Source organism: Nerophis ophidion, linkage group LG06, assembly GCF_033978795.1.
Source record: "Nerophis ophidion isolate RoL-2023_Sa linkage group LG06, RoL_Noph_v1.0, whole genome shotgun sequence".
NCBI lineage: Eukaryota > Metazoa > Chordata > Actinopteri > Syngnathiformes > Syngnathidae > Nerophis > Nerophis ophidion.
This window is the reverse complement of record NC_084616.1, coordinates 49,713,575-49,739,413: the sequence shown is the minus strand read 5'-3', so window position 1 is coordinate 49,739,413 and position 25,839 is coordinate 49,713,575. Positions and strand designations below refer to the sequence as shown.

Here is a 25,839-nt window from a genome sequence, read left to right as displayed (position 1 = left end):
GGTGACTGACTAAATACTTTTTTGCCCCACTGTATGGCGAGACATGAGCTGCATTGAAATCAAGTTAAGTATATAGTCATTTACATGTCAGTGCCTATTAAAGCCTTTAGGTGGCAGTGTTGGAGCAGCATGCAGTGACATGTATAAATATTGGAGGAAAACAGGGTCAGAGGTCACTCAGTCCCTTGCCTTGGAGTGGTGGTCAACTGGATGTGTGCAGGAGAATCACACAATATACAGTAGAACCTCTATGGCTGAACATAAACAGATGTTTTCGGTTTTCAAAATACATTTTCTAATAGTACTCATTAAGAAATGGTTTCAACTTTGAAGTTATATCATAAGGAAGAAGAATCTTGATAAACATCTTCAATCTTATTGAAAAATCAGATTGTTATTCATCTCATTATGTGAATTAAAACTTTCATAACACTTTTTTGATTATTTAGGAATTTATTTATTTTGTTGTGTTTGTGCAGGAAGTGATCAAATATGTAAGAAATTGGTATGAAATGGAAAAGGGGTAGTTTTAAATAAGTTTGGCTTTTTCCATTTCCTTGTTGGACATGTTTGGAATTGGAAATATGCGATGCATCATACTGTAACTGAATGCATGTTCGAAATTAATTAAAACCATTTAATACATTAAATCAAATTAAAATCATAAATTCCAGGAAACTTTTGTAAAATATTCACGTGATGTTTATTCATAATTTTTATCTGTGTAATGATTAAATACAAAAAATCATTTAACACAGTGTGCTTAAAAGACACAGCCAACAAAAATGCAGTTCAAGTGTGTTTCTAACTGTCACGCCTATGTTTCATGTTTTGTTTTGGTCATGCTATGTTTAGTTTTTTGAACATTTAGTTTAGTTTTGCATTTCCTTGTTTGTCTTACAATGTCAACTGATTTAGTTTTCTGTCATGTCTGATCATGAGTTTTGTATGGCCATATTACCCTGAGCATCCCCAATCTTATCTGTTCTCAAAGCTAAACAGTGTCTGGCCTGGTTAGTACTTGGTTGGGAGACTGCCTAGGAATACCAGGTGCTTTTGACCCTTTGGACTCTAAGTTCCTTTTTTTTTCACTCCGTTTTGTTTCCATGCCAACCTCATTAGTTTTCACCTGTCACGTCCCTGTTCTCAGCCTCACCTGTTTTCACTCATCATCACAGCTATTTAAGTCACTCTTTTTCTTGTCTTCGTCCTGGGATCTCCACATTCGCACGCACCCTATCCATGCTGTTCAAACCTCCACGTCCTCGCCCACAGTTTCATGCCGAGTAAGTTTATGTATTTATGCCACAGTGCTATTTTTGTTTTGTATGTTCATAGTTCATTCATGCTAATCGAGCAAGTGCTTTTGTTTCCTGTTTATATTTTGTAGCCAAGTTTTATACCTCCTTGTGAGCGCCCTTAGTTTGATTATTTTTGATTACAGTGTTTGTTTATTTAATAAACCATGTACTCACATCCACGCCTCGCTCGTGTTGATCCTCATCTGCATCGAAGAAACAATCCACGTCCAAGCCAAGTTATGACAGAAGATCCCAGCAGAAGTTTCTTCGCAGAAGATCTGCACGAGGAATCTCTCTCCAGCCACGAGAAGCAGGAGATGTTCCTTCGGCTCGTCGCAGACGCCCAGCCATGGGCGTATGAGGAGGATGACGAAAAGGAGTTGGCGGATGAAGACATGCCTCCCGGTGCCATGTTCGCGTGGAGCCAATTGCTGGCAAAAATGGCGGATGTGGAGGACCGCTTCCGCCCCCACTCGCGGGCCACCCGGATGTCATCCCCAGCACCTGGCTCATCCCGCGGTGACGACAAACCACCTGGGACGCGAGCGCCCCGACGGCGGCCCGGAGCAGCGCACAAGCACGCGCAGAGGAAAGGCAGGACTTGCCCCTCAACGCTGACTGACAGGCTCGTTCCGTGCGGCTTTTCCTTCCCTCCCAAGGCACAACATTTTTTTTTCCTGCACAATATCAAAATAAATCCAAAGGTCATGCTATGCCCCCCAGGACTCAAGCCCCCCCAATCCACAATAATTTTTTTCAAAAAATTGAACCAAGACAAATAAAAAAGTACAAGATGGACAATGTAAAGAGGAAGATTCTGCCCTCCTCCTCACCTCCCTCCACCCCCCCCCAAAAGATTTTTCCAGCTCACGTTGAGAGTGTCTGGGAGTCACTCCTTGAGGGGAGGGGCTGGGGCTGGGAGTTTGTTGGTTGATTCTCCCCAGTGCATTGCCAAGCCACAGCGACCAGCAAGTTCCCCACTTCCAGTTTTTCAACCTGCCAAGCCACAGCGGCCAACACGGCCACCTCCACCAGTCTTTCAGCCTGCTAAGCCGCAGCTTCCAGCGAGGCCACCTGCACCAAGACCAAGTCCACGTACAGCTCCAAGACCAAGTCCACGTACAGCTCCAAGACCAAGTCCACGTCCAGCTCCGAGTCCACGCCAAAGTCCAAGTCCACAAAGCCAAGTGCCCCCAGTGGCAGCTCCACGTCGAAGCCAAGTGCCCCCAGTGGCAGCTCCACGTCGAAGCCATGCGCCCCCAGTGGCAGCTCCACGTCGAAGCCAAGCGCCCCCAGTGGCAGCTCCACGTCGAAGCCAAGCGCCCCCAGTGGCAGCTCCACGTCGAAGCCAAGCGCCCCCAGTGGCAGCTCCACGTCGAAGCCAAGCGCCCCCAGTGGCAGCTCCACGTCGAAGCCAAGCGTCCCCAGTGGCAGCTCCACGTCGACCGCCAAGCCCAAGCCCACGTTGACCGCCAAGCCCACGCCGACCGCCAAGCCCAAGCCCAAGCCCGAGCCCAAGCCCACGCCGACCGCCAAGCCCAAGCCTACGCCAAGCGCCAACGCTGTCGCCACGCCGAGCTTCATCGCCTGCCACGATGACGACGCGTCCGCTGCCTTGTCAGCCACGGATGTGGCTGCTACGTGGGCGTCCACCACGCCAGGGATGCCGACCTCCTCGTCGGTCACGGTTGTGGCCACTACGTGGTCGTCCGCCACGCCAAGGGGGTCGGCCAAGGATATGGCCGTTCCCAGGTCACCCACCTGGGTCCTCCACGCGTCGCCGCCACCTGACTCTGCCCCGTTGGATACGGGGACACGTGGTCTGGCGACCCACCGCCATGTCCCCCTCTCGCCCTCCCATGACTCTCGATCACAGTTTTGTTTTGTTTTTTATTTTGGACATCTGGGAGCTGTCCTTAACGGGGGAAGCTCTGTCACGCCTATGTTTCATGTTTTGTTTTGGTCATGCTATGTTTAGTTTTTTGAACATTTAGTTTTGTTTTGCATTCCTTGTTTGTCTTACCATGTCAACTGATTTAGTTTTCCGTCATGTCTGATCATGAGTTTTGTATGGCCATATTACCCTGAGCATCCCCAATCTTATCTGTTCTCAATGCTAAGCAGTGTCTGGCCTGGTTAGTACTTGGTTGGGAGACTGCCTAGGAATACCAGGTGCTTTTGACCCTTTGGACTCTAAGTTCCTTTTTTTTTCACTCCGTTTTGTTTCCATGCCAACCTCATTAGTTTTCACCTGTCACGTCCCTGTTCTCAGCCTCACCTGTTTTCACTCATCATCACAGCTATTTAAGTCACTCTTTTTCTTGTCTTCGTCCTGGGATCTCCACACTCGCACGCACCCTATCCATGCTGTTCAAACCTCCACGTCCTCGCCCACAGTTTCATGCCGAGTAAGTTTATGTATTTATGCCACAGTGCTATTTTTGTTTTGTATTTTCATAGTTCATTCATGCCAATCGAGCAAGTGTTTTTGTTTCCTGTTTATATTTTGTAGCCAAGTTTTATACCTCCTTGTGAGCGCCCTTAGTTTGATTATTTTTGATTACAGTGTTTGTTTATTTAATAAACCATGTACTCACATCCACGCCTCGCTCGTGTTGATCCTCATCTGCATCGAAGAAACAATCCACGTCCAAGCCAAGTTATGACAGAAGATCCCAGCAGAAGTTTCTTCGCAGGAGATCTGCACGAGGAATCTCTCTCCAGCCACGAGAAGCAGGAGATGTTCCTTCGGCTCGTCGCGGACGCCCAGCAATGGGCGTATGAGGAGGATGACGAAAAGGAGTTGGCGGATGAAGATATGCCTCCCGGAGCCATGTTCGCGTGGAGCCAATTGCTGGCAAAAATGGTGGATGTGGAGGACCGCTTCCGCCCCCACTCGCGGGCCACCCGGATGTCATCCCCAGCACCTGGCTCATCCCGCGGTGACGACACACCACCTGGGACGCGAGCGCCCCGACGGCGGCCCGGAGCAGCGCACAAGCACGCGCAGAGGAAAGGCAGGACTTGCCCCTCAACGCGGACTGACAGGCTCGTTCTGTGCGGCTTTTCCTTCCCTCCCAAGGCACAACATTTTTTTTTTCCTGCACAATATCAAAATAAATCCAAAGGTCATGCCATACCCCCAGGACTCAAGCCCCCCCCAAGCCACAATAATTTTTTTTTTTTTAATTGAACCAAGACAAATAAAAAAGTACAAGATGGACAATGTAAAGAGGAAGATTCTGCCCTCCTCCTCAACCCCCCCCCAAAAGACTTTTCCAGCTCACGTTGAGAGTGTTTGGGAGTCACTCCTTGAGGGGGGGGGCTGGGGCTGGGAGTTTGTTGGTTGATTCTCCCCAGTGCATTGCCAAGCCACAGCGGCCAACACGGCCACCTCCACCAGTCTATCAGCCTGCTAAGCCGCAGCTTCCAGCGAGGCCACCTGCACCAAGACCAAGTCCACGTCCAGCTCCAAGACCAAGTCGAAGTCCAGCTCCAAGACCAAGTCCACGACCAGCTCCAAGTCCGCGCCAAAGTCCAAGTCCACAAAGCCAAGTGCCCCCAGTGGCAGCTCCACGTCGAAGCCAAGTGCCCCCAGTGGCTGCTCCACGTCGAAGCCAAGTGCCCCCAGTGGCAGCTCCACGTTGAAGCCAAGCGCCCCCAGTGGCAGCTCCACGTCGAAGCCAAGCGCCCCCAGTGGCAGCTCCACGTCGAAGCCAAGCGCCCCCAGTGGCAGCTCCACGTCGAAGCCAAGCGTCGCCAGTGGCAGCTCCACGTCGACCGCCAAGCCCAAGCCCACGTTGACCGCCAAGCCCACGCCGACCGCCAAGCCCAAGCCCAAGCCCAAGCCCAAGCCCAAGCCCAAGCCCAAGCCCACGGCGAGCGCCAAGCCCAAGCCCACGCCAAGCGCCAACGCTGTCGCCACGTCGAGCTTCATCGCCTGCCACGATGACGACGCGTCCGCTGCCTTGTCAGCCACGGATGTGGCTGCTACGTGGGCGTCCACCACGCCAGGGATGCCGACCTCCTCGTCGGTCACGGTTGTGGCCACTACGTGGTCGTCCGCCACGCCAAGAGGGTCGGCCAAGGATATGGCCGTTCCCAGGTCACTCACCTCGGTCCTCCACGCGTCGCCGCCACCTGACTCTGCCCCGTTGGATACGGGGACACGTGGTCTGGCGACCCACCGCCATGTCCCCCTCTCGCCCTCCCATGACTCTCGATCACAGTTTTGTTTTGTTTTTTATTTTGGACATCTGGGAGCTGTCCTTAACGGGGGAAGCTCTGTCACGCCTGTTTCATGTTTTGTTTTGGTCATGCTATGTTTAGTTTTTTGAACATTTAGTTTTGTTTTGCATTTCCTTGTTTGTCTTACCATGTCAACTGATTTAGTTTTCCGTCATGTCTGATCATGAGTTTTGTACGGCCATATTACCCTGAGCATCCCCAATCTTATCTGTTCTCAAAGCTAAGCAGTGTCTGGCCTGGTTAGTACTTGGTTGGGAGACTGCCTAGGAATACCAGGTGCTTTTGACCCTTTGGACTCTAAGTTCCTTTTTTTTCACTCCGTTTTGTTTCCATGCCAACCTCATTAGTTTTCACCTGTCACGTCCCTGTTCTCAGCCTCACCTGTTTTCACTAATCATCACAGCTATTTAAGTCACTCTTTTTCTTGTCTTCGTCCTGGGATCTCCACACTCGCACGCACCCTATCCATGCTGTTCAAACCTCCACGTCCTCGCCCACAGTTTCATGCCGAGTAAGTTTATGTATTTATGCCACAGTGCTATTTTTGTTTTGTATGTTCATAGTTCATTCATGCCAATCGAGCAAGTGTTTTTGTTTCCTGTTTATATTTTGTAGCCAAGTTTTATACCTCCTTGTGAGCGCCCTTAGTTTGATTATTTTTGATTACAGTGTTTGTTTATTTAATAAACCATGTACTCACATCCACGCCTCGCTCGTGTTGATCCTCATCTGCATCGAAGAAACAATCCACGTCCAAGCCAAGTTATGACAGAAGATCCCAGCAGAAGTTTCTTCGCAGGAGATCTGCACGAGGAATCTCTCTCCAGCCACGAGAAGCAGGAGATGTTCCTTCGGCTCGTCGCAGACGCCCAGCCATGGGCGTATGAGGAGGATGACGAAAAGGAGTTGGCGGATGAAGACATGCCTCCCGGTGCCATGTTCGCGTGGAGCCAATTGCTGGCAAAAATGGCGGATGTGGAGGACCGCTTCCGCCCCCACTCGCGGGCCACCCGGATGTCATCCCCAGCATCTGGCTCATCCCGCGGTGACGACACACCACCTGGGACGCGAGCGCCCCGACGGCGGCCCGGAGCAGCGCACAAGCACGCGCAGAGGAAAGGCAGGACTTGCCCCTCAACGCGGACTGACAGGCTCGTTCTGTGCGGCTTTTCCTTCCCTCCCAAGGCACAACATTTTTTTTTTCCTGCACAATATCAAAATAAATCCAAAGGTCATGCCATGCCCCCCAGGACTCAAGCCCCCCCCAAGCCACAATTATTTTTTTCAAAAAATTTAACCAAGACAAATAAAAAAGTACAAGATGGACAATGTAAAGAGGAAGATTCTGCCCTCCTCCTCACCTCCCTCCACCCCCCCCCAAAAGACTTTTCCAGCTCACGTTGAGAGTGTCTGGGAGTCACTCCTTGAGGGGGGGGGCTGGGGCTGGGAGTTTGTTGGTTGATTCTCCCTAGTGCATTGCCAAGCCACAGCGACCAGCAAGTTCCCCACTTCCCATTTTTTCAACCTGCCAAGCCACAGCGGCCAACACAGCCACCTCCACCAGTCTTTCAGCCTGCTAAGTCGCAGCTTCCAGCGAGGCCACCTGCACCAAGACCAAGTCCACGTCCAGCTCCAAGACCAAGTCCACGTCCAGCTATGTATGGCCATATTACCCTGAGCATCCCCAATCTTATCTGTTCTCAAAGCTAAGCAGTGTCTGGCCTGGTTAGTACTTGGATGGGAGACTACCTAGCAATACCAGGTGCTTTTGACCCTTTGGACTCTAAGTTCCTTTTTTTTTCACTCCGTTTTGTTTCCATGCCAACCTCATTAGTTTTCACCTGTCACGTCCCTGTTCTCAGCCTCACCTGTTTTCACTAATCATCACAGCTATTTAAGTCACTCTTTTTCTTGTCTTCGTCCTGGGATCTCCACACTCGCACGCACCCTATCCATGCTGTTCAAACCTCCACGTCCTCGCCCACAGTTTCATGCCGAGTAAGTTTATGTATTTATGCCACAGTGCTATTTTTGTTTTGTATGTTCATAGTTCATTCATGCCAATCGAGCAAGTGTTTTTGTTTCCTGTTTATATTTTTTAGCCAAGTTTTATACCTCCTTGTGAGCGCCCTTAGTTTGATTATTTTTGATTACAGTGTTTGTTTATTTAATAAACCATGTACTCACATCCACGCCTCGCTCGTGATGATCCTCATCTGCATCGAAGAAAAAATCCACGTCCAAGCCAAGTTATGACACTAACGAGATATTTACAAATAATGCAGTACAATATTTAATGTAAAGATTTGCATTTAATATAAATAATCACATGTTAAAAAAAAGACTACATTGACACTTTACTTCAATCAAAAATGTTCGATAGCCATGTGTTTTTATTCTCGATAATTTCAAAATTTTTTATGAAAATGCAAAAAAAAAAAAAATAAGGTTTTTCGGTCTGAGAAAAAACAAAAATGTTGATATCTCCTACTGCAGTGAAGCCAATGCTGTGAGCAACTTTACTCACAGTAATATTTTTCAAAGCAAAACATTTTTACAATTACAACCATATAGCTAATGATACCAATAGTGTTCTAACATAACAAATGTGTTTGACAATTGCCTATATTTTAGTAAAAATGTTTACCAGCCCGAATAAAATGATTGGAGTTTACGGCAGTCCCTCACCCGGTCTCGTCAACACGTATACGCAGGGAGCGCGTGCATAACATACAAAAGTAGTCCAAAAGTAGACTGAACAATTTGCAGTCATGTTGTTGTTGTTAGGATAAAATTCACATTCAGTGACAGCTAACGCTATCTATCCAAATGTCTATTATTAGCTAACAACACCTAAAGCAAATGTGTGTGCATGTGCGTACGCAGTTACGTACAAGACGCCGTGAAAGGGTGGGATATAATGTGTAAAATACAAACCCCGTTTCCATATGAGTTGAGAAATTGTGTTAAATGTAAATATAAACGGAATACAATAATTTGCCAATCATTTTTAACCCATATTCAGTTAATTATGCTACAAAGAAAACATGTTTGATGTTCGAACTGATAAACCTTTTTTTTGTGTGCAAATAATCATTAACTTTAGAATTTGATGCCATCAACACGTGACAAAGAAGTTGGGAAAGGTGGCAATACATGCTGATAAGGTCTAGGAATGCTTATCAAACACTTATTTGGAACATCCCACAGGTGTACAGGCTAATTGGGAACAGGTGGGTGCCATGATTGGGAATAAAAGCAGCTTCCATGAAATGCTAAGTAATTCACAAACAAGGATGGGGCGAGGGTCACCAATTTGTAAGCAAATCGTCGAACAGTTTTAGAACAACATTTCTTAACGAGCTATTGCAAGGAATTTAGGGATTTTACCATCTACGGTCCGTAAAATCATCAAAAGGTTCAGAGAATCTGGAGAAATCACTCCAGGTAAGCGATGATATTACGGACCTTTGATCCCTCAGGCAGTACTGCATCAAAAACCGACATCATTGTGTAAAGGATATCACCACATGGGCTCAGGAACACTTCATAAAACCACTATCAGTAACTACAGTTGGTCGCTACATCTGTAAGTGCAAGTTAAAACTCTACTATGCAAAGCGTAAGCCATTTATCAACAACACCCAGGATCACCGCCGCCTTCGCTGAGCCCGAGCTCATCTAAGATGGACTGATGCAAAGTGGAAAAGTATTATGTGGTCTGACGAGTCCACATTTCAAATTATATTTGGAAACTGTGGACGTGGTGTCCTCCGGAACAAAGAGGAAAAAAAAACATTCGGATTGTTATAGGCGCAAAGTTCAAAACCCAGCATCTGTGATGGTATGGGGGTGTATTAGTGCCCAATACATGGGTAACTTACACATCTGTGAAGGCACCATTAATGCTGAATGGTCCATACAGGTTTTGGAGCAACATGTGTTGTCATCCAAGCAACGTTATCATGGACGCCCCTGCTTATTTCAGCAAAACAATGCCAAGCCACGTGTTACAACAGCGTGGCTTCGTAGTAAAAGAGTGCGGGTACTTTCCTGGCCCGCCTGCAGTCCAGACATGTTTCCCATCGAAAATGTGTGGCGCATTATGAAGCGTAAAATACGACAACAAAACCCCGGACTGTTGAACAACTTAAGCTGTACATCAAGCAAGAATGATAAAGAATTCCACTTTCAAAGCTTCAGCAATTAGTTTCCTCAGTTCCCAAACATTTATTGAGTGTTGTTAAAAGAAAATGTAATGTAACGCAGTAGTGAACATGCCCTTTCCCAACTACTTTGGCACGTGTTGCAGCCTTGAAATACTAAGTTAATTATTAGTTTAAAAAAAAAAAGTTTATGAGTTTGAACATCAAATATCTTGTCTTTGTAGTGCATTCAATTGAATATGGGTTGAAAATGATTTGCAAATCATTGTATTCCGTTTATTTTTACATCCAACACAATTTCCCAACTCATATGGAAACGGGGTTTGTACATTAGAAAGTTGACACCCTCTCGGCATATGTGTAAATGTTCCAAACTGCCCCTTTTAATAAACAAAACCAAAAAAATGGGCAAAAACTTTGGAAATATAAATGTTATTTAGACACTATGTCTTTAAGGCTAAAGTACGGCTACAATATAAACTTATATCATATGGTTATGTTAGAACTATGGTCGTAAATCTGTCATGCTGATGATGGCGTTTGAAGCCATGATGCCAAATCAGCAATTATCTCTATGTGGTTTTGAATGGACGTGGCCGCAATACTGCTAAACTGAACGAAAACTACTACAAAAAACACATTGTCTTGCCGCAACATGGAAGTTAAGTTTAAAAAAAAAAGTATAATAGTATCCATGAGGTAATTCACTCCATCAAAGTAGAAACAAGCCAACACTGGCAGAGCACAACAACCAAATGACTCGTTGCCATAATCATGCATCCTTCTGTACTGTAGTGGTTGTGGCTCTAAACCGATGGTCAGTAAGAGATGAGTGAAAATGGAAAAAGATAAATGATAAATGGGTTGTACTTGTATAGCGCTTTTCTACCTTCAAGGTACTCAAAGCGCTTTGACACTACTAAGATGAAGAAAAAAATGTATGTTTTGTTTTCATATATTTTCTGTAGGACAACCAACATGACAAAAGCCTTCTTAATTGTTAGAAATACCACTGTTTATGTTATAAGTGCTTCACTGATGAGAGAGTATTTGGCAAAGCACTGTTTTGTCCTACTAATTTCAATGATTCTTGAACTCATCATAGTTTGTTTACATGTACAACTTTCTCTGATGCTGCCACAGAAAGACATGTTTTATGTCACTCCTTCATTGTCTCATTTTGTCCACCGAACGTTTTATGCTGTGCGTAGAAGAAGACAGCCTGTTGTTTTTCTTTAACTTGGACACACACATCTATAACTTTGGCCATTCTGAGCCAGTCATTTCCAGAAGTTATCTCATCCTGTGAGAAGCCTCAATTTTACTAATGATTTCCAATGTTGCAAAAATGTGTGGAATAAAAATTTAAATACAAAATTTCTGTCAACAAAGATTTTCGTCAGCCTTTGATAGTAGGCTCATATAGACATTTATGCACCGGGCGATCTCTGGGAGCACATGACTCCCTACACACCAGCAGCTCGTTTGGGCTAATCAGCCGTCCGGCTTCTTAAACCACTCTCTTTGTCTCCAGTGCTGGATTATTCTATTTGGCTTCAGCATCTCACGAGTGCTCCCAGAGATCTCCTGCCTCACGCCACATATTTATGCTACCATGTTGGAAACCTGCTTTTGGGAGTTTGGTGCCTTGTCAACTTTTTTGCTGTACTTTTGCTTCCGCCTTTTTCCCATATTAATGGTGATTTTCTGTTCAGACATCTGCTGTTGTCTCTTTTTCCTTGAAAATGTTTCAGTTGATACCATTTTGCTATATTATTCGACTAAGTATGTATTTATTGTTACTTTGTTAATAAAACCTTTTTGTATCATACTCTTGTACTGGGTCCTGGCCTCCCTGTCTGACCCCTGACATGTTGTCTTCATTATAACACTTATATAAGACTTTCACAGTCATTTTGATAGTAGGGTAATATAGACACTTACATCATATGTTGTCTTCATTATAACACTTATATAATGCTTTTACAGTCATTTTGATAGTAGGCTAATATAGACACTTACATCATATGTTGTCTTCATTATAACACTTATATAATGCTTTTACAGTCATTTTGATAGTAGGCTAATATAGACACATCATATGTTGTCTTCATTATAACACTTATATAACGCTTTTACAGTCATTTTTATAGTAGGCTAATATAGACACATCACATGTTGACCGCATTATAACACTTATATAACGCTTTTACAGTCATTTTGATAGTTGGCTAATATAGACACGTCATATATTGCCTTCATTATAACACTTATATAAGACTATTAAAGTCATTCTGATAGTAGGCTAATATAGCTAATATAGACACTTACGTCATATGTTGCCTTCATTATGACACTTATATAAGACTTTTAAAGTCATTTTGGTAGTAGGCTAGTATGGCTAATATAGACACTTACATCATATGTTGCCTTCAATACAACACTTGTACAATGCTTTTACAGACATTTTGATAGTAGGCCAATATAGTTAATATAGACACATCATATGTTGCCTTCATTATAACACTTATACAAGACTTTTAAAGTCATTTTGATAGTAGGCTGATATAGCTAATACAGACACTTACTTCAACTGTTGTCTTCATTATAACACTTATATAATGATTTTAATGTCATTTTGATAGTAGGCTAATATAGCTAGTATAGACACATCATGTGTTGCCGTCATTACAACACTTATATAATGCTTTTACAGTCATTTTGATAGTAGGCTAATATAGCTAATATAGACACGAACATCATATGTTGCCTTTATTATAAAACTTATATAAGAGTTTTAAAGTCATTTTGATAGTAGGCTGATATACATAATATAGACACATCATATGTTGTCTTCATTATAATACTTATATAAGAGTTTTAAAGTAATTTTGATAGTAGGCTAATATACATAATATAGACAATTACATCATATGTTGTCTTCATTATAATACTTATATAATAGTTTTAAAGTAATTTTGATAGTAGGCTAATATAGATAATATAGACACTTACATCATACATTGCCTTCATTACAACACTTATATAAGAGTTTTTAAGTAATTTTGATAGTAGGCTAATATAGCTAAAATAGATACTTACATCAGCTGTTGCCTTCATTATAACACTTAAATAAGGCTTTTTTTGTAGCTCCAAACAGACTTTTTCTTTGTATTTTTGGTCCAATATGGCTCTTTCAACATTTTGGGTTGCCGACCCCTACCCTATACAAACGCACACAGTGTTTATGCCAGGGGTTGGCCCTAGTCCTTCTTTTAAAATAAGTGTCACAAAAATGGGGAGACGTCTAATACACACAAGAGTTCATTACTCATGTTTGCTGAATTGAGGCCCTATGAGGTGCAGATTGCTTAGAAACATACTCTCCCCGAAAAATATTTTTAAATTCGTAATTTTATCCAAATTCAGTTCAACTGTAGAGGTTCCATTCTATAAAGGTAACTTCCTTGGATTTGGAGGTTGTGGACAGGCTTGTTGGAGGGGTTGAGGAGCCTCCTTACCTGCCCTGCTGCTGTAAGCTTTGGTCAGTGGAAGGGCAGCAGTACTGATGGAGGCTGACGAAGCTGTGAACAGTCAGACTGCTGGAGAAGAGCGTGGCGAGGACAGTGCTACCCGTTGTGGAAGGAGTGCTGGGAGCTGAGGTGGGCTGCCCTGACATGGCCGGTGGCCTTACACTGATAGCAAGAAGCAAAGATGAGAGGACACACACAAGCACATACACACAAACACAGAAAAAGCAGAGACACAAAGAGAGTCAGCGACAAAGCAAAGACGAAAAGATGCGACGAAAGAGAAGCAGCACATCAAAACATACATCATGCCGTACAGCAGTATGGTTGCAGAACAAATGGCACATTTAAAAGGACGTGTGGCAATATAAAACCTGTGGATGTACTGTTATTAAAAAAAATACAAAAAGAAGGTCGTTCTGACAATGAGTCAGCCGAGCGGAGTTATTGAATGAAAAAATTCCCAGAGAAACTCTCGAGTTTAATGGATTACATAAAGCTGGATCATTCAGGGTAAAAACATGAAACTCACCTGAAAACTTTTGAAATGCATATAAAAAGTGCACATCAAACACACAAGTCTCCCTCCACTTGTCCTCCATCCTGACAGGAATTAGCGGCGTTCTATGTGCTCATTGCAAGCGAGAAGTTAAAGAGGAAGCAGTGGTTGGAGATTATCATGCAAATGATTGGGCTCTGGCTGTGGCCAGCTGCTGCCAAGGGCACACAGTCCCCATCATTTAAGCACAGAAGGCAGCAAAGAGACTCTACTTAGCTTGTGGAACAGGCATCTGTGTGAGACGCTTCCACCAAGCAGAATGGACTCTTTTGCGTCAGGCTAATAGCCGCATAAAAGGAATCACTTTTTATAGGGTACAGAAATAAATAAAAAAATTCAACGACATTTTGATGATTTTGTGATGTGTTAAAAGTTTAAAAAAAACAACTGTCACAAAATACCAAGCTGTTTTTCATTTTATGGGACAAGCGGTAGAAAATTGATGGATGGGCGTAAAAATAATGCATTTGTAATGACAAATATATATATTTTTTTTTACTTTTAGCTTTTCTCTGTCAGGGACTAGCACATTAAGTTACTAGCATGTGTAGTTTTGCAACACTTTAAAATACACAAGATAAAACACAAAAACAGATTCTCAAAATAAGAATGTAGTCTATGTACTATGTTGGATTAATTAAAAATAAGAAGTGCTGTCGAATGGTCTTTTAAAAAAAAAATCAGATAAATCACATTTTGAAGTTGGAATAATCATGATTAATCCCAGGTTATTACTCACTTACATACTTATAATTACTTGAATCAATTATTTTAAAGTTTTACTTGAATGCACATCATGTATTTGTTCAAAATTTGGTAATAGTTTTAGCTCACTCATCTTTGCACTGACGTATGCATTGAGCCCATATATACAGTATATAACAGCCAGTGCTGCCTTTCAGGTAACCATCTGCGGTTACAGTAAAGGAGCACGTACTGTCAACATAAATCACGTGATTAATCTCTGCATGTATGTGATCAGTGCAATACTTTTTTGTGAGTTAACATGTGTCAATTTGTTTTTTTTGACAGCCTTAATAATAAACCTATGAGGTTAACTTAACATACAGTATGATGTACACTTACATATAATACTATTTAAAAATTTTTAAAAAGGGTGCACTATAGATATTGGACAGATAATTATCGGGTTGACATAAGGAATTATGTCATTTTGATAAATCCGATAACACTAAAAAAATAGCTCAGATAACAAACAAAAAACTAAACGCTCCAATAAGGCGAAATAAGTAAGTGGATTAGGGTGAGCAAATCAAAAATTCCATTTCACCTATGTGCCGTGCTGTTGTAAACTTCTCCCGAGTTCACTGTAAAAAAACATGAAACTTCATCAAAGTTTTAAAGGAAGCCTTTTTGGGTGCCATTTGCACCAAATGTTTTGCAAACATTCCACCATGATAAAATAACATTGCGTATCAACACATCCAACCTTATCAGACACCTGAAACGACGGCATTAATACGTTGTTTCTTTTTTAAAATCTACCGCTGTGAAAGAAGCTGCCCCAAAGTTGCCTGCAAAAAAAAGACCCAAGGTTATTTACTATCGCCGTAGCGTTTGAAAAATTATATTTTTGGAGAGATATTTTTGAAGGTAACGTTTTTTTTTAATCTACAGGATTATCAAGTCTACCTTTGTATGAGTCTTTTTTTTTTTACCTCCAGGTGAGCACAAACTACAGTTAAATCTACATTTTTAAAAATCATAGTTCTTTAAAGCTGGAGGCTATCGGCATCGTAAAAAAAATATACATCATGCATCCCTCCTTCTATCAATGCACAGAGCCTTATGAATGAACTTGAAGACATTCAAAAGTTTTGTTTCCATGTTTCCAGTCTTTCTTTGCATCGGATCAGCATCCACTCAGATACATTATTGGTAGTAGCGTCATGTAACGCAATCTAAGATAATTTTTTGATGCTGTCTGCTATTTAACATCAGCATAGCCATCAGAGATATAAAATTTCAAATCTGTGCCACTATTACAGCAGACTGTCACAACACGATCGGTCCTTGCATGCCCAAGACTTCGTCACTTGCGTCAAATTGTTTTACGGCAATTTTGATCATGCACGTTATCCAAGTTACCATGGGTTTCTCTTTGTTATCTTTATTTGAATAAAAATATCTTATAAAAGATTACATACAAAACAAAACAAACGTTAGTTAAAGGCCAACTGAAATGAGATGTTCTTATTTAAACGGGGATAGCAGGTCCATTCTATGTGTCATACTTGATCATTTCGCGATATTGCCATATTTTTGCTGAAAGGATTTAGTAGAGAACATCCACGATAAAGTTCACAACTTTTGGTCGTTAATAAAAAAGCCTTGCCTTTACCGAAAGTAGCAGACGATGACGTCACCGGTGTGAGGGCTCCTCACATCCTCACATTGTTTATAATGGGAGCCTCCAGCAGCAAGAGCTATTTGGTCCGAGAGAGCGACAATTTCCCCATTAATTTGAGCAAGGATGAAAGATTCGTGGATGAGGAAATTTAGAGTGAAGGACTAGAAAAATAAAAAAATTATAAAAAATAAAGTAAAAAAAAAAAGGCGATTGCATTGGGAGCGATTCAGATGTTTTTAGACACATTTACTAGGATAATTCTGGGAAATCCCTTATATTTCTATTGTGTTGCTAGTGTTTTAGTGAGTTAAATAGTACCTGATAGTCGGAGGGGTGTGTCCACGGGTGTGTTGACGCCAGTCTCTGACAGAAGTCACAAATCTGCAGCAGGACAGAAGCTCCGCTGATCTCCGGTAAGAAGCGACTTTTTACCACAATTTTCTCACCGAAACCTGCCAGTTGACAAGTGGTCGGGAACCATGTTCGCTTGATCGCTCTGATCCATAGTAAAGCTTCACCTCCGGGAATTTTAAACAAGGAAACATCGTGTGTTTGTGTGGCTAAAGGCTAAAGCTTCCCACCTCCATCTTTCTACTTTGACTTCTCCATTATTAATTGAACCAATTGCAAAAGATTCAGCAACGCAGATTTCCAAAATACTGTGTAATTGCGCGATGAAAAGAGACGACTTTTAGCCGCAAATGGTGCTGGGCTAATATGTCCCCTCCAACCAATAACGTCACAAAAACGCGTCATCATACGCGTCATCATTCCGCGACGTTTTCAACAGGAAACATCGCAGGAACTTTAAAACTGTAATTTAGTAAACTAAAAAGGCAGTATTGGCATGTGTAGCGAAGTTAATATTTCATCATTGATATATAAACTATCAGACTGTGTGGTCGGTAGTAGTGGGTTTCAGTAGGCCTTTAAGAAAGCAGTATTTATTTTGAGACCGTACAGAAACCTGAACAATGTGCTCAGCAGCCTTAAATGGCAAAGAAATCAATCTCTTTGACGTTCAAATACATCAAATACATCAAATACATCAATTTACAACACCGATCACTTAAAAGTAAATTTGTTGTTACATTACAGAGATAGTTTTTGTTACACCACAGATATAGATTTAAGTTAAAGTGTGCTGTTCGATAAAAAATATGTTTTAAAAAAGAAAGCATGCAATGGGAGTCAATGGCACCCCCGTTTGTCATTTACTGTATTGCACTGACAAAAAAGTAAATTATTAAAATCCACCCCTTGTTCATGTTTGTATTTGTGTTCCATTTTGCTCCTAGATAAGCTATTGTTTTTATACATAACATTAAGAAAACATTTAAATATCAGAAGCTCTGTCGTAAAATATTGCAAGTCGAGGAAGTGACGTCGTCTACGCACATTCGTGAACCCATCGTGACTTCTGGTACTGATCTAGTAGTGACACGGACATCATGTAAATCGAGTTGTAAGGATCCGCAGATGGCTAGTATGACGTCATAGGTCAACAGGAAACGCAATTAATTTATCCATCCATTTTCTACCGCTTATTCCCTTTCGGGGTCGCGGGGGGCACTGGCGCCTATGTCAGCTACAATCGGGCGGAAGGCGGGGTACACCCTGGACAAGTCGCCACCTCATCGCAGGGCCAACAGAGATAGACAGACAACATTCACACTCACATTCACACACTAGGGCCAATTTAGTGTTGCCAATCAACTTATCCCCAGGTGCATGTCTTTGGAAGTGGGAGGAAGCCGGAGTACCCAGTTCACTTAACTGCGCTAAAATGAAATAAGCGCCCATCCCAGTGTACAAGGGAGGAACTTGGCGTATTACCAATATTTGCATTGACACTTGGATTTTACATCTAAGTGTGAAAATGCAAAAAAAAACGAACTATTTGAGAAATCAGACTAATTCAGTGCATGGAAATGTAATGATTGATTGATGATCACCTTTTTTCTACCGATAGAAATGTGCTGTCTTGTTTCATTACCTGCGTATTTTCTCTTTCAAAGTGAGTGCCTTCCTGCACTGACAAGTCTGGTGTTCAATTGATGAATTGAAGGACTTGTATCTTTGTAAAATCTTCCCTTTTGGCAGAAGTTGAAACGGAGTGTCTGTGTGGCTGTGTCACCATGCTGCACCCCCTATCATGCTTTGCCAACATTTTCCATGGATAGAAGGTCATAGACTCCTGAGAGTTAAATAGATTTTTTTTGTTGGTTTATTGGGTACTACTGCAATTTTAAACACTTCGCGCATAAATTAAATATACAATTGAGGTTAAATAACTTTGAACTATGTACAGTGCTGCAACAAATGTAACAAGCTCCGTTTTGTTTAGCTCTGTAAAATAATGAATTGATTAATGTAAAACTAGGTTTATTATTAAACTAGTATGATAGCACACTAGAAGGTGTTTTGAATTTTAAATTGACGTCAATTGATTGCGTAATAAAAACATGACACACCATCTCTATGGACATTCTCATCCATCCAGGTCATTGTGTTCTCAGGGCATTCAATCGATCATAAATTGACTGTTCTGTTTGTCTTAGAAGGTGCTTCGCCTCAAATCCGAGTATTCTTCATCAGTTCATGCTTCTAGAGACTTAGATTGGTCAGATCTAGTTAGAGCATTTTTGCCCTGGCTCAAACAATTGTATATATGGATCAAAACTCATATATCAATAAAGATATGCCTGTACACTAACCCAGTGGTTCTCAAACTTTTTTCAGTGATGTACAACCTGTGAACATTTTTTTAATTCAAGTACCCCCTAATCCGAGCAAAGCACTTTAGGTTGAACAAAAGAGATAAAGAAGTAAAATACAGCACTATGTCATCAGTTTCTGATTTATTAAAATGTATAACAGTGCAAAATATTGCTCATTTGTAGTAGAGCTTCTTGAACTATTTGGAAAAAAAGATATAAAAATAACTAAAAACTTGTTGAAAAATAAACAAGTGATTAAATTATAAATAAAGATTTCTACACATAGAAATAATCATCAACTTAAAGTGCCCTCTTTGGGGATTGTAATAGAGATCCATCTGGATTCATCAATTTAAAGGCTTACTGAAACCCACTACTACCCACCACGCAGTCTGATATTTTATATACTAATGATGAAATATTAACATTGCAACACATGCCAATACGGCCTTTTTCGTTTACTAAATTGTAATTTTAAATTTCCCGAGACTTTTTTCTTGAAAACGTCGCGTAATGATGACGTGTACGCGTGACGCCACGGGCTGTTATGAATATGAGCGTTGCGCACACACACACAGCTAAAAGTTGTCTGCTTTAACCGCATATTTACACAATATTTTGGAGATCTGTGTTGCTGAATCTTTTGAAATTTGTTCAATTAATATTGGAGAAGTCAAAGTAGAAAGACGGAATTGGGAAGCTTTAGCCTTTAGCCACACGGTGATTCCTTGTTTAAAATTCACGGAAGTGAAACTTTTCTATGGATCAGAGCGTACATGGATCCCGATTACATGTCAACCAGCAGGTTTCGGTGAAAAAATTGTGGTTAAAAAGTCGGCACTTACCGGATATCAGCTGAGCTTGTGCTTCCCTTACAGCTGCCGTCGACTTCCCCGAGACACTGCGCGTCAACACCCGGCCGTGGACGTACACTTCCGACTATAAGGTACTGTTAAACTCACTAAAACACCAGCAACACAATAGAAAGATAAGGGATTTCCCAGAATTATCCTAGTAAATGTCTCTAAAAACATATGAATCCGTCTCAATGCAACGCAGATTTTTTTTCTTTTAACTTTTTTTTTTTTTTTTTTTTCTTCTAGTCCGTAGCTTTCAGTATCCTCAAACACGAATCTTTCATCATCGTTCAACTTATTGGGGAAATTGTCGTTTTCTCGGTCGGAATAGCTGTTTTTTTTGGAGGGTCCCATTAAAATCAATGTGAATATATGAGGAGTCATCAACATGTGACGTCATCGTCTGCGACTTCCGGTAGAGGCAGGGCTTTTCTCTTAGCACCGAAAGTTGCGAACTTTATCGCGGATGTTCTCTACTAAATCCTTTCAGCAAAAATATGGCAATATCGCGAAATGATCAAGTATGACACATACAATGGACCTGCTATACCCATTTAAATAAGAAAATCTCATTTCAGTAGGCCTTTAATTCTAAACATTTCTTCACACAAAAAAAAAAATCTTTAACATCAATATTTATGGAACATGTCCACAAAAAATCTAGCTGTAAACACCGAATATTGCATTGTTGGATTTCTTTTCACAGTTTATGAACTTACATTCATATTTTGTTAAAGTATTATTCAATAAATATATTTATAAAGGATTTTTGAATTGTTGCTTTTTTTAGAATATTTAAAAAAAAAAATCTCACGTACCCCTTGGCATAACTTCAAGTACCTCCAGGGGTACCCGTACCCCAATTTGAGAACCACTGCACTAACCCATAAATGGAAATAACCATTGACGTAACTAAATATCTCCACCAGGCCTGGTTTTTACATTTTTGGGAGTGATGGGGATCCCAAATACACAAAAACAGGTACCATCAAGTAAGAAAATTAGGCTTTGCATAATAGTATCCAAACCTAAGAAGTGATTTGCGATAATATAAAATAAAAAGCCTTGAAAATAATATACGTACGGTCAAATATAATCTCCTATCTTCTTTAAAAAAAAAACACATTTAGTGATTCTCAATTATTTAGCTAACAAAAACACAAAAAAAACAAAATGTGAAATAAAGTGCTCTGGTTTAAGAGGACATGTTTAAACGTCTGTAGCAACATGAAAATAATTGACCTTTAACAACTCTGTTTTTATAGTTAAACATTATTATAGGCCATTCACATACAGATATTAGGCTTATAACACCAAGCTGACAACAGCTTCATGAGGCTGTTTGACAGGCTGGGTTCTAAAAAAATGACTTTTAAAAAGTAATTAATTATAGTTACTCATTACCTTACCAAAAATGTCATTGAACTATTAACTGAATTACTCCTTAATACATGTAGTTAATTACTAGGGAAAATAAATAATGTGTTAGCTAAAAAATAAACTTGAAATAATGCAGTTATGATAAGGGTCCATGTGTGCGTGTGACCTATAAAAGCCCGTGCCAAGTGACGTGTGACGTCAACTACTCCACTCAGTAGTCTGACTTTGAGATGTTTTCAGCTTAGCAAGCTAGCAGCGGCACTTTGTCAGCTCTTTTGAATCGTTCACTGGTGTGTGTTACCTTTGTTTAATAATAATTAGATTGAATGTCTGTATGTTCTTGTCAACAAATGGCGTATTATTTGAAAAGCAAGTTTGTCACTTCTATCAATGATTTGTTGTTCAAAATTCCCTACAACCTGCATAGTTACAAACGCGCAGGGCAGGTTGTATCAAGTGGTGGTGAAAAAAACGTTAAAAAAGTATGTTAGCAGGAAGTACTTCAGCAGAGCGAGCGTATTACCATCATATACTCATGTCGGTGGAGCGTTTCTTTGCTGATCGTCGATTATGAAGTTGTAATTAAAATGTGACTCTACACAGAACTAGGTAGGTACTTTACATGATGGGATAAGGAAAATCACAGATATTACACGCTTTGAAATGACAAGATATGTTCTCTGTAGGAGGATAAAGGAACATGCTTGAGCGAATGAACCTGTGGACCTACTCAATATTTTGTAGTGGAGGAGCTGTTTGTTATATAAGTCTGAGCTGTGCTTGCACACATATTTGTGTTTCACCAGCAGCTATCTCCTTCTAAATAGTCCCCATTGTGAATCAAGGCTAGAATTTCTCAGTGCCTCATGATTTTTTCCCCCATTTTTTATCACTTAAATTTGGTGTACATAATATGTAATGGTTCTTTGGTAAAAAAAAAAAATATGCATAGATTTTGCTGTAAAGAAATATCTTTAAGACACTTTCTGGGCTGCCTCGAAAAACAGTTTGTTTTGAGAGGTGAAGTTCACTGGTGGGTAGTGCGTTTCCCACGTAGGCATTCAGTGATGTCCGACTTTAAAGATTACCTCTCAAAATACCATAATTTAATAAGTTGGCCGACATCGTCTCACAAGATATATAGTTTCTCTTTAAATAGCATTTTTGGCTTTGCAAATATATTCCTGCCACCTAATCAACATTTTGTTCTCCTTTTCTGCTATCCCGATCTGGCTACAGCGCAACACTTTGAAATATATTGAAACTTGTGAATGGATACTCATTTTGGAATGACAAGTGTGTATCCAAACACAGTCTCGTTAACATCAGGCTACTTGGACAGGTTACTGTCAACAACTTGTGATCTGATTGGCAATCGCAACTGTCACTTAACTCTTTGTGTTCTCAAATTCATCCGCTAACGGTCCCGTTGAGTATCCAATCACAGGACGCATACATGTCACGTTCAACCTGGAGCCAGCTAGAAAGCCTTACTGACAACAATTCGTGATCGCCACTGTTTATTACTGTATGTTCCCGATGACTTACAGCGCACGGACGCCCGCATTGTGGATTCTGAAGGTCTATGGCAGATTTTGTACAGCATGGCAACATAAGCTAGCTGAATACTGATTGGATACAAATTAAAACTAAAAACAACAGCACTGGAAGGAGCATAATATGACATGAAGGGAATATGAATACTTTTAGACATTTAGGGAAAGTAAATTAGAAAATAATTGTATCTTTAATTATGATCGTGATTTCTGGTTATGTTAGGAAAGCAGAGAAGGAGGCCTTGCTGGCCCTGACGGCACACAACTGGTTAGATTCAAATGAACCCCTCCTTACCACGCGCCCTCACGCTGACTTGACTTTTGCTAAGACCGTATGGAATATGGACATTGGTGATCACCACCAGCTCACTGCATTTTGTTGTCGGCTGAAGGCATAGACGACGCGGCGAACAGAAAAAGGAAGCCTGGCTGCAAATTTAGTATTGTACGCTGGCTAAGGTTAAACTTCTACCAAGTTTTTATTTCCATCCATCATCCATCATCTTCCGCTTATCCGAGGTCGGGTCGCAGGGGAAACAGCCTAAGCAGGGAAACCCAGACTTCCCTCTCCCCAGCCACTTCGTCCAGTTCTTCCCGGGGGACCCCGAGGCGTTCCCATGCCAGCCGGGAGACATAGTCTTCCCAACGTGTCCTGGGTCTTCCCCGTGGCCTCCTACCGGTTGGACGTGCCCTAAACACCTCCCTAGGGAGGCGTTCGGGTGGCATCCTGACCAGATGCCCGAACCACCTCATCTGGCTCCTCTCGATGTGAAGGAGCAGTGGCTTTACTTTGAGTTCCTCCCGGATGGAAGAGCTTCTCACCCTATCTCTAAGGGAGAGCCCCGCCACGCGGCGGAAGAAACTCATTTCGGCCGCTTGTACCCGTGATCTTATCCTTTCGGTCATGACCCAAAGCTCATTACCTATGGTCATGAGCTTTGGGTCTTTTTTATTATTATTATCTTTTTTATTATTATTATCGTTTTTATTATTATTTTATTATTATTTTATTATTATTGGAAGTTTTTATTTCTCCAACGCTAAATCCTGGATGTATACAAGGGTTAATACTTTTACTGCTGCTGCTTTGAGCACTTGTATGCAATAGAGGCTCGAGGCGGCTATATAGTATGCCAGTGATTCTCAAACTGTATCAATCAATCAATCAATGTTTATTTACAAACCCCGTTTCCATATGAGCTGGGAAATTGTGTTACATGTAAATATAAACGGAATACAATGATTTGAAAATCATTTTCAACCCATATTCAGTTGAATGCACTACGAAAACAAGATATTTGATGTTCAAACTCATAAACTTTTTTTTTTTTTGCAAATAATAATTAACTTAGAATTTCATGGCTGCAACACGTGCCAAAGTAGTTGGGAAAGGGCATGTTCACCACTGTGTTACATCACCTTTTCTTTTAACACCACTCAATAAACGTTTGGGAACTGAGGAAACTAATTGTTGAAACTTTGAAAGTGGAATTCTTTCCCATTCTTGTTTTATGTAGAGCTTCAGTTGTTCAACAGTCCGGGGTCTCCGCTGTCGTATTTTACGTTTCATAATGCACCACACATTTTCGATTGGAGACAGGTCTGGACTGCAGGCAGACCAGGAAAGTACCAGGACTCTTTTACTACAAAGCCACGCTGTTGTAACACGTGGCTTGGCATTGTCTTGCTGAAATAAGCAGGGGCGTCCATGATAACGTTGCCTGGATGACAACATATGTAGCTCCAAAGCCTGTATGTACCTTTCAGCATTAATGGTGCCTTCACAGATGTGTAAGTTACCCATGTCTTGGGCACTAATACACACCCATACCATCACAGATGCTGGCTTTTGTACTTTGCGCCTATAACAATCCGGATGGTTATTTTCCTCTTTGTTCCGGAGGACACCACATCCACAGTTTCCAAATAAAATTGGAAATTTTGACTCGTCAGACAACAGGACACTTTTCCACTTTGCATCAGTCCATCTTAGATGAGCTCAGGCCCAGCGAAGAGGGCGGTGTTTCTGGGTGCTGTTGATAAATGGGTTTGGCTTTGCATAGTAGAGTTTTAACTTGCACTTACAGATGTAGCGGCCAACTGTAGTTACTGTCAGTGGTTTTCTGAAGTGTTCCTGAGCCCATGTGGTGATATCCTTTACACACTGATGTCGGTTTTTGATGCAGTACCGTGAGGGATCATAGCTCTGTAATATCATCGCTTACGTGCAGTGATTTCTCCAGATTCTATGAACCTTTTGATGATTTTACGGACCGTAGATGGTAAAATCCCTAAATTCCTTGCAATAGCTCGTTGAGAAATGTTGCTCTAAAACCTTTCGGCAATTTGCTTACAAAGTGGTGACCCTCGCCCCATCCTTGTTTGTGAATTACTGAGCATTTCGTGGAAGCTGCTTTTATACCCATTAATGGCACCCACCTGTTCCCAATTAGCCTGCACACCTGTGGGATGTTCCACAGTGTTTGATGAGCATTCTTCGACTTTATCAGTATTTATTGCCACCTGTCCCAACTTCTTTGTCATGTGTTGCTGGCATCAAATTCTAAAGTTAATGATTATTTGCAAAAAAAAACAATGTTTATGAGATTGAACATTCAATTTGTTGTCTTTTTAGTATATTCAACTGAATATGGGTCGAAAATGATTTGCAAATCATTGTATTCCATTGATATTTACATCCAACACAATTTCCCAACTCATATGGAAACGGGGTTTGTATACAGCCTTAAATCACTAGTGTCTCAAAGGGCTGCACAAACCACAACACAAACCACAACGACATCCTCGGTAGAGCCCACATAAGGGCAAGGAAAACTCACCCCAGTGGGAGTACGTGTAGTACTTAGGCTTAAAGTTTGTCTAAGTCTAAGTCTAAGTGTACTACCAGTGGTACATGGGCTCCATTTAAAAACAACGTTACTGTTTATACTGCGTGTAATGTTGCAGTGGCCAAAAATATAAAATGTACTTGTTAAATAAAATCCTCTGCCTTGTTGTAAGGAATACTTAGGCCTAATACGCTATTGTATTTTAGTGTTGGTCATTATAGTGATATTTGGAGGGCCAAGTGTTTTCTGAGGTGGTACTTGGTGAAAAAAGTTTGAGAACCACCGCAGTAAGCTACACGCTA

The 25,839-nt window shown here is 41.4% G+C and overlaps 1 protein-coding gene across 3 annotated transcripts in view; it reads right to left on the bottom strand.

Annotated features, from left to right (window-relative positions):
* Positions 1-25,839, bottom strand: part of iqsec2b (IQ motif and Sec7 domain ArfGEF 2b) — a 76,193-nt gene that overhangs the window by 28,727 nt on the left and 21,627 nt on the right. Inside the window, exon 1 of one of the 3 annotated variants that reach the window (XM_061904105.1) lies at positions 1,476-1,657. The exons of the other annotated variants lie outside the window; for them this stretch is intronic. Coding sequence (XP_061760089.1) covers positions 1,476-1,510 — 35 coding nt within the window. The 5' untranslated portion in view covers positions 1,511-1,657. Of the gene's footprint in view, positions 1-1,475; positions 1,658-25,839 lie in introns of those variants that run through there. 3 annotated transcript variants of the gene reach the window in all.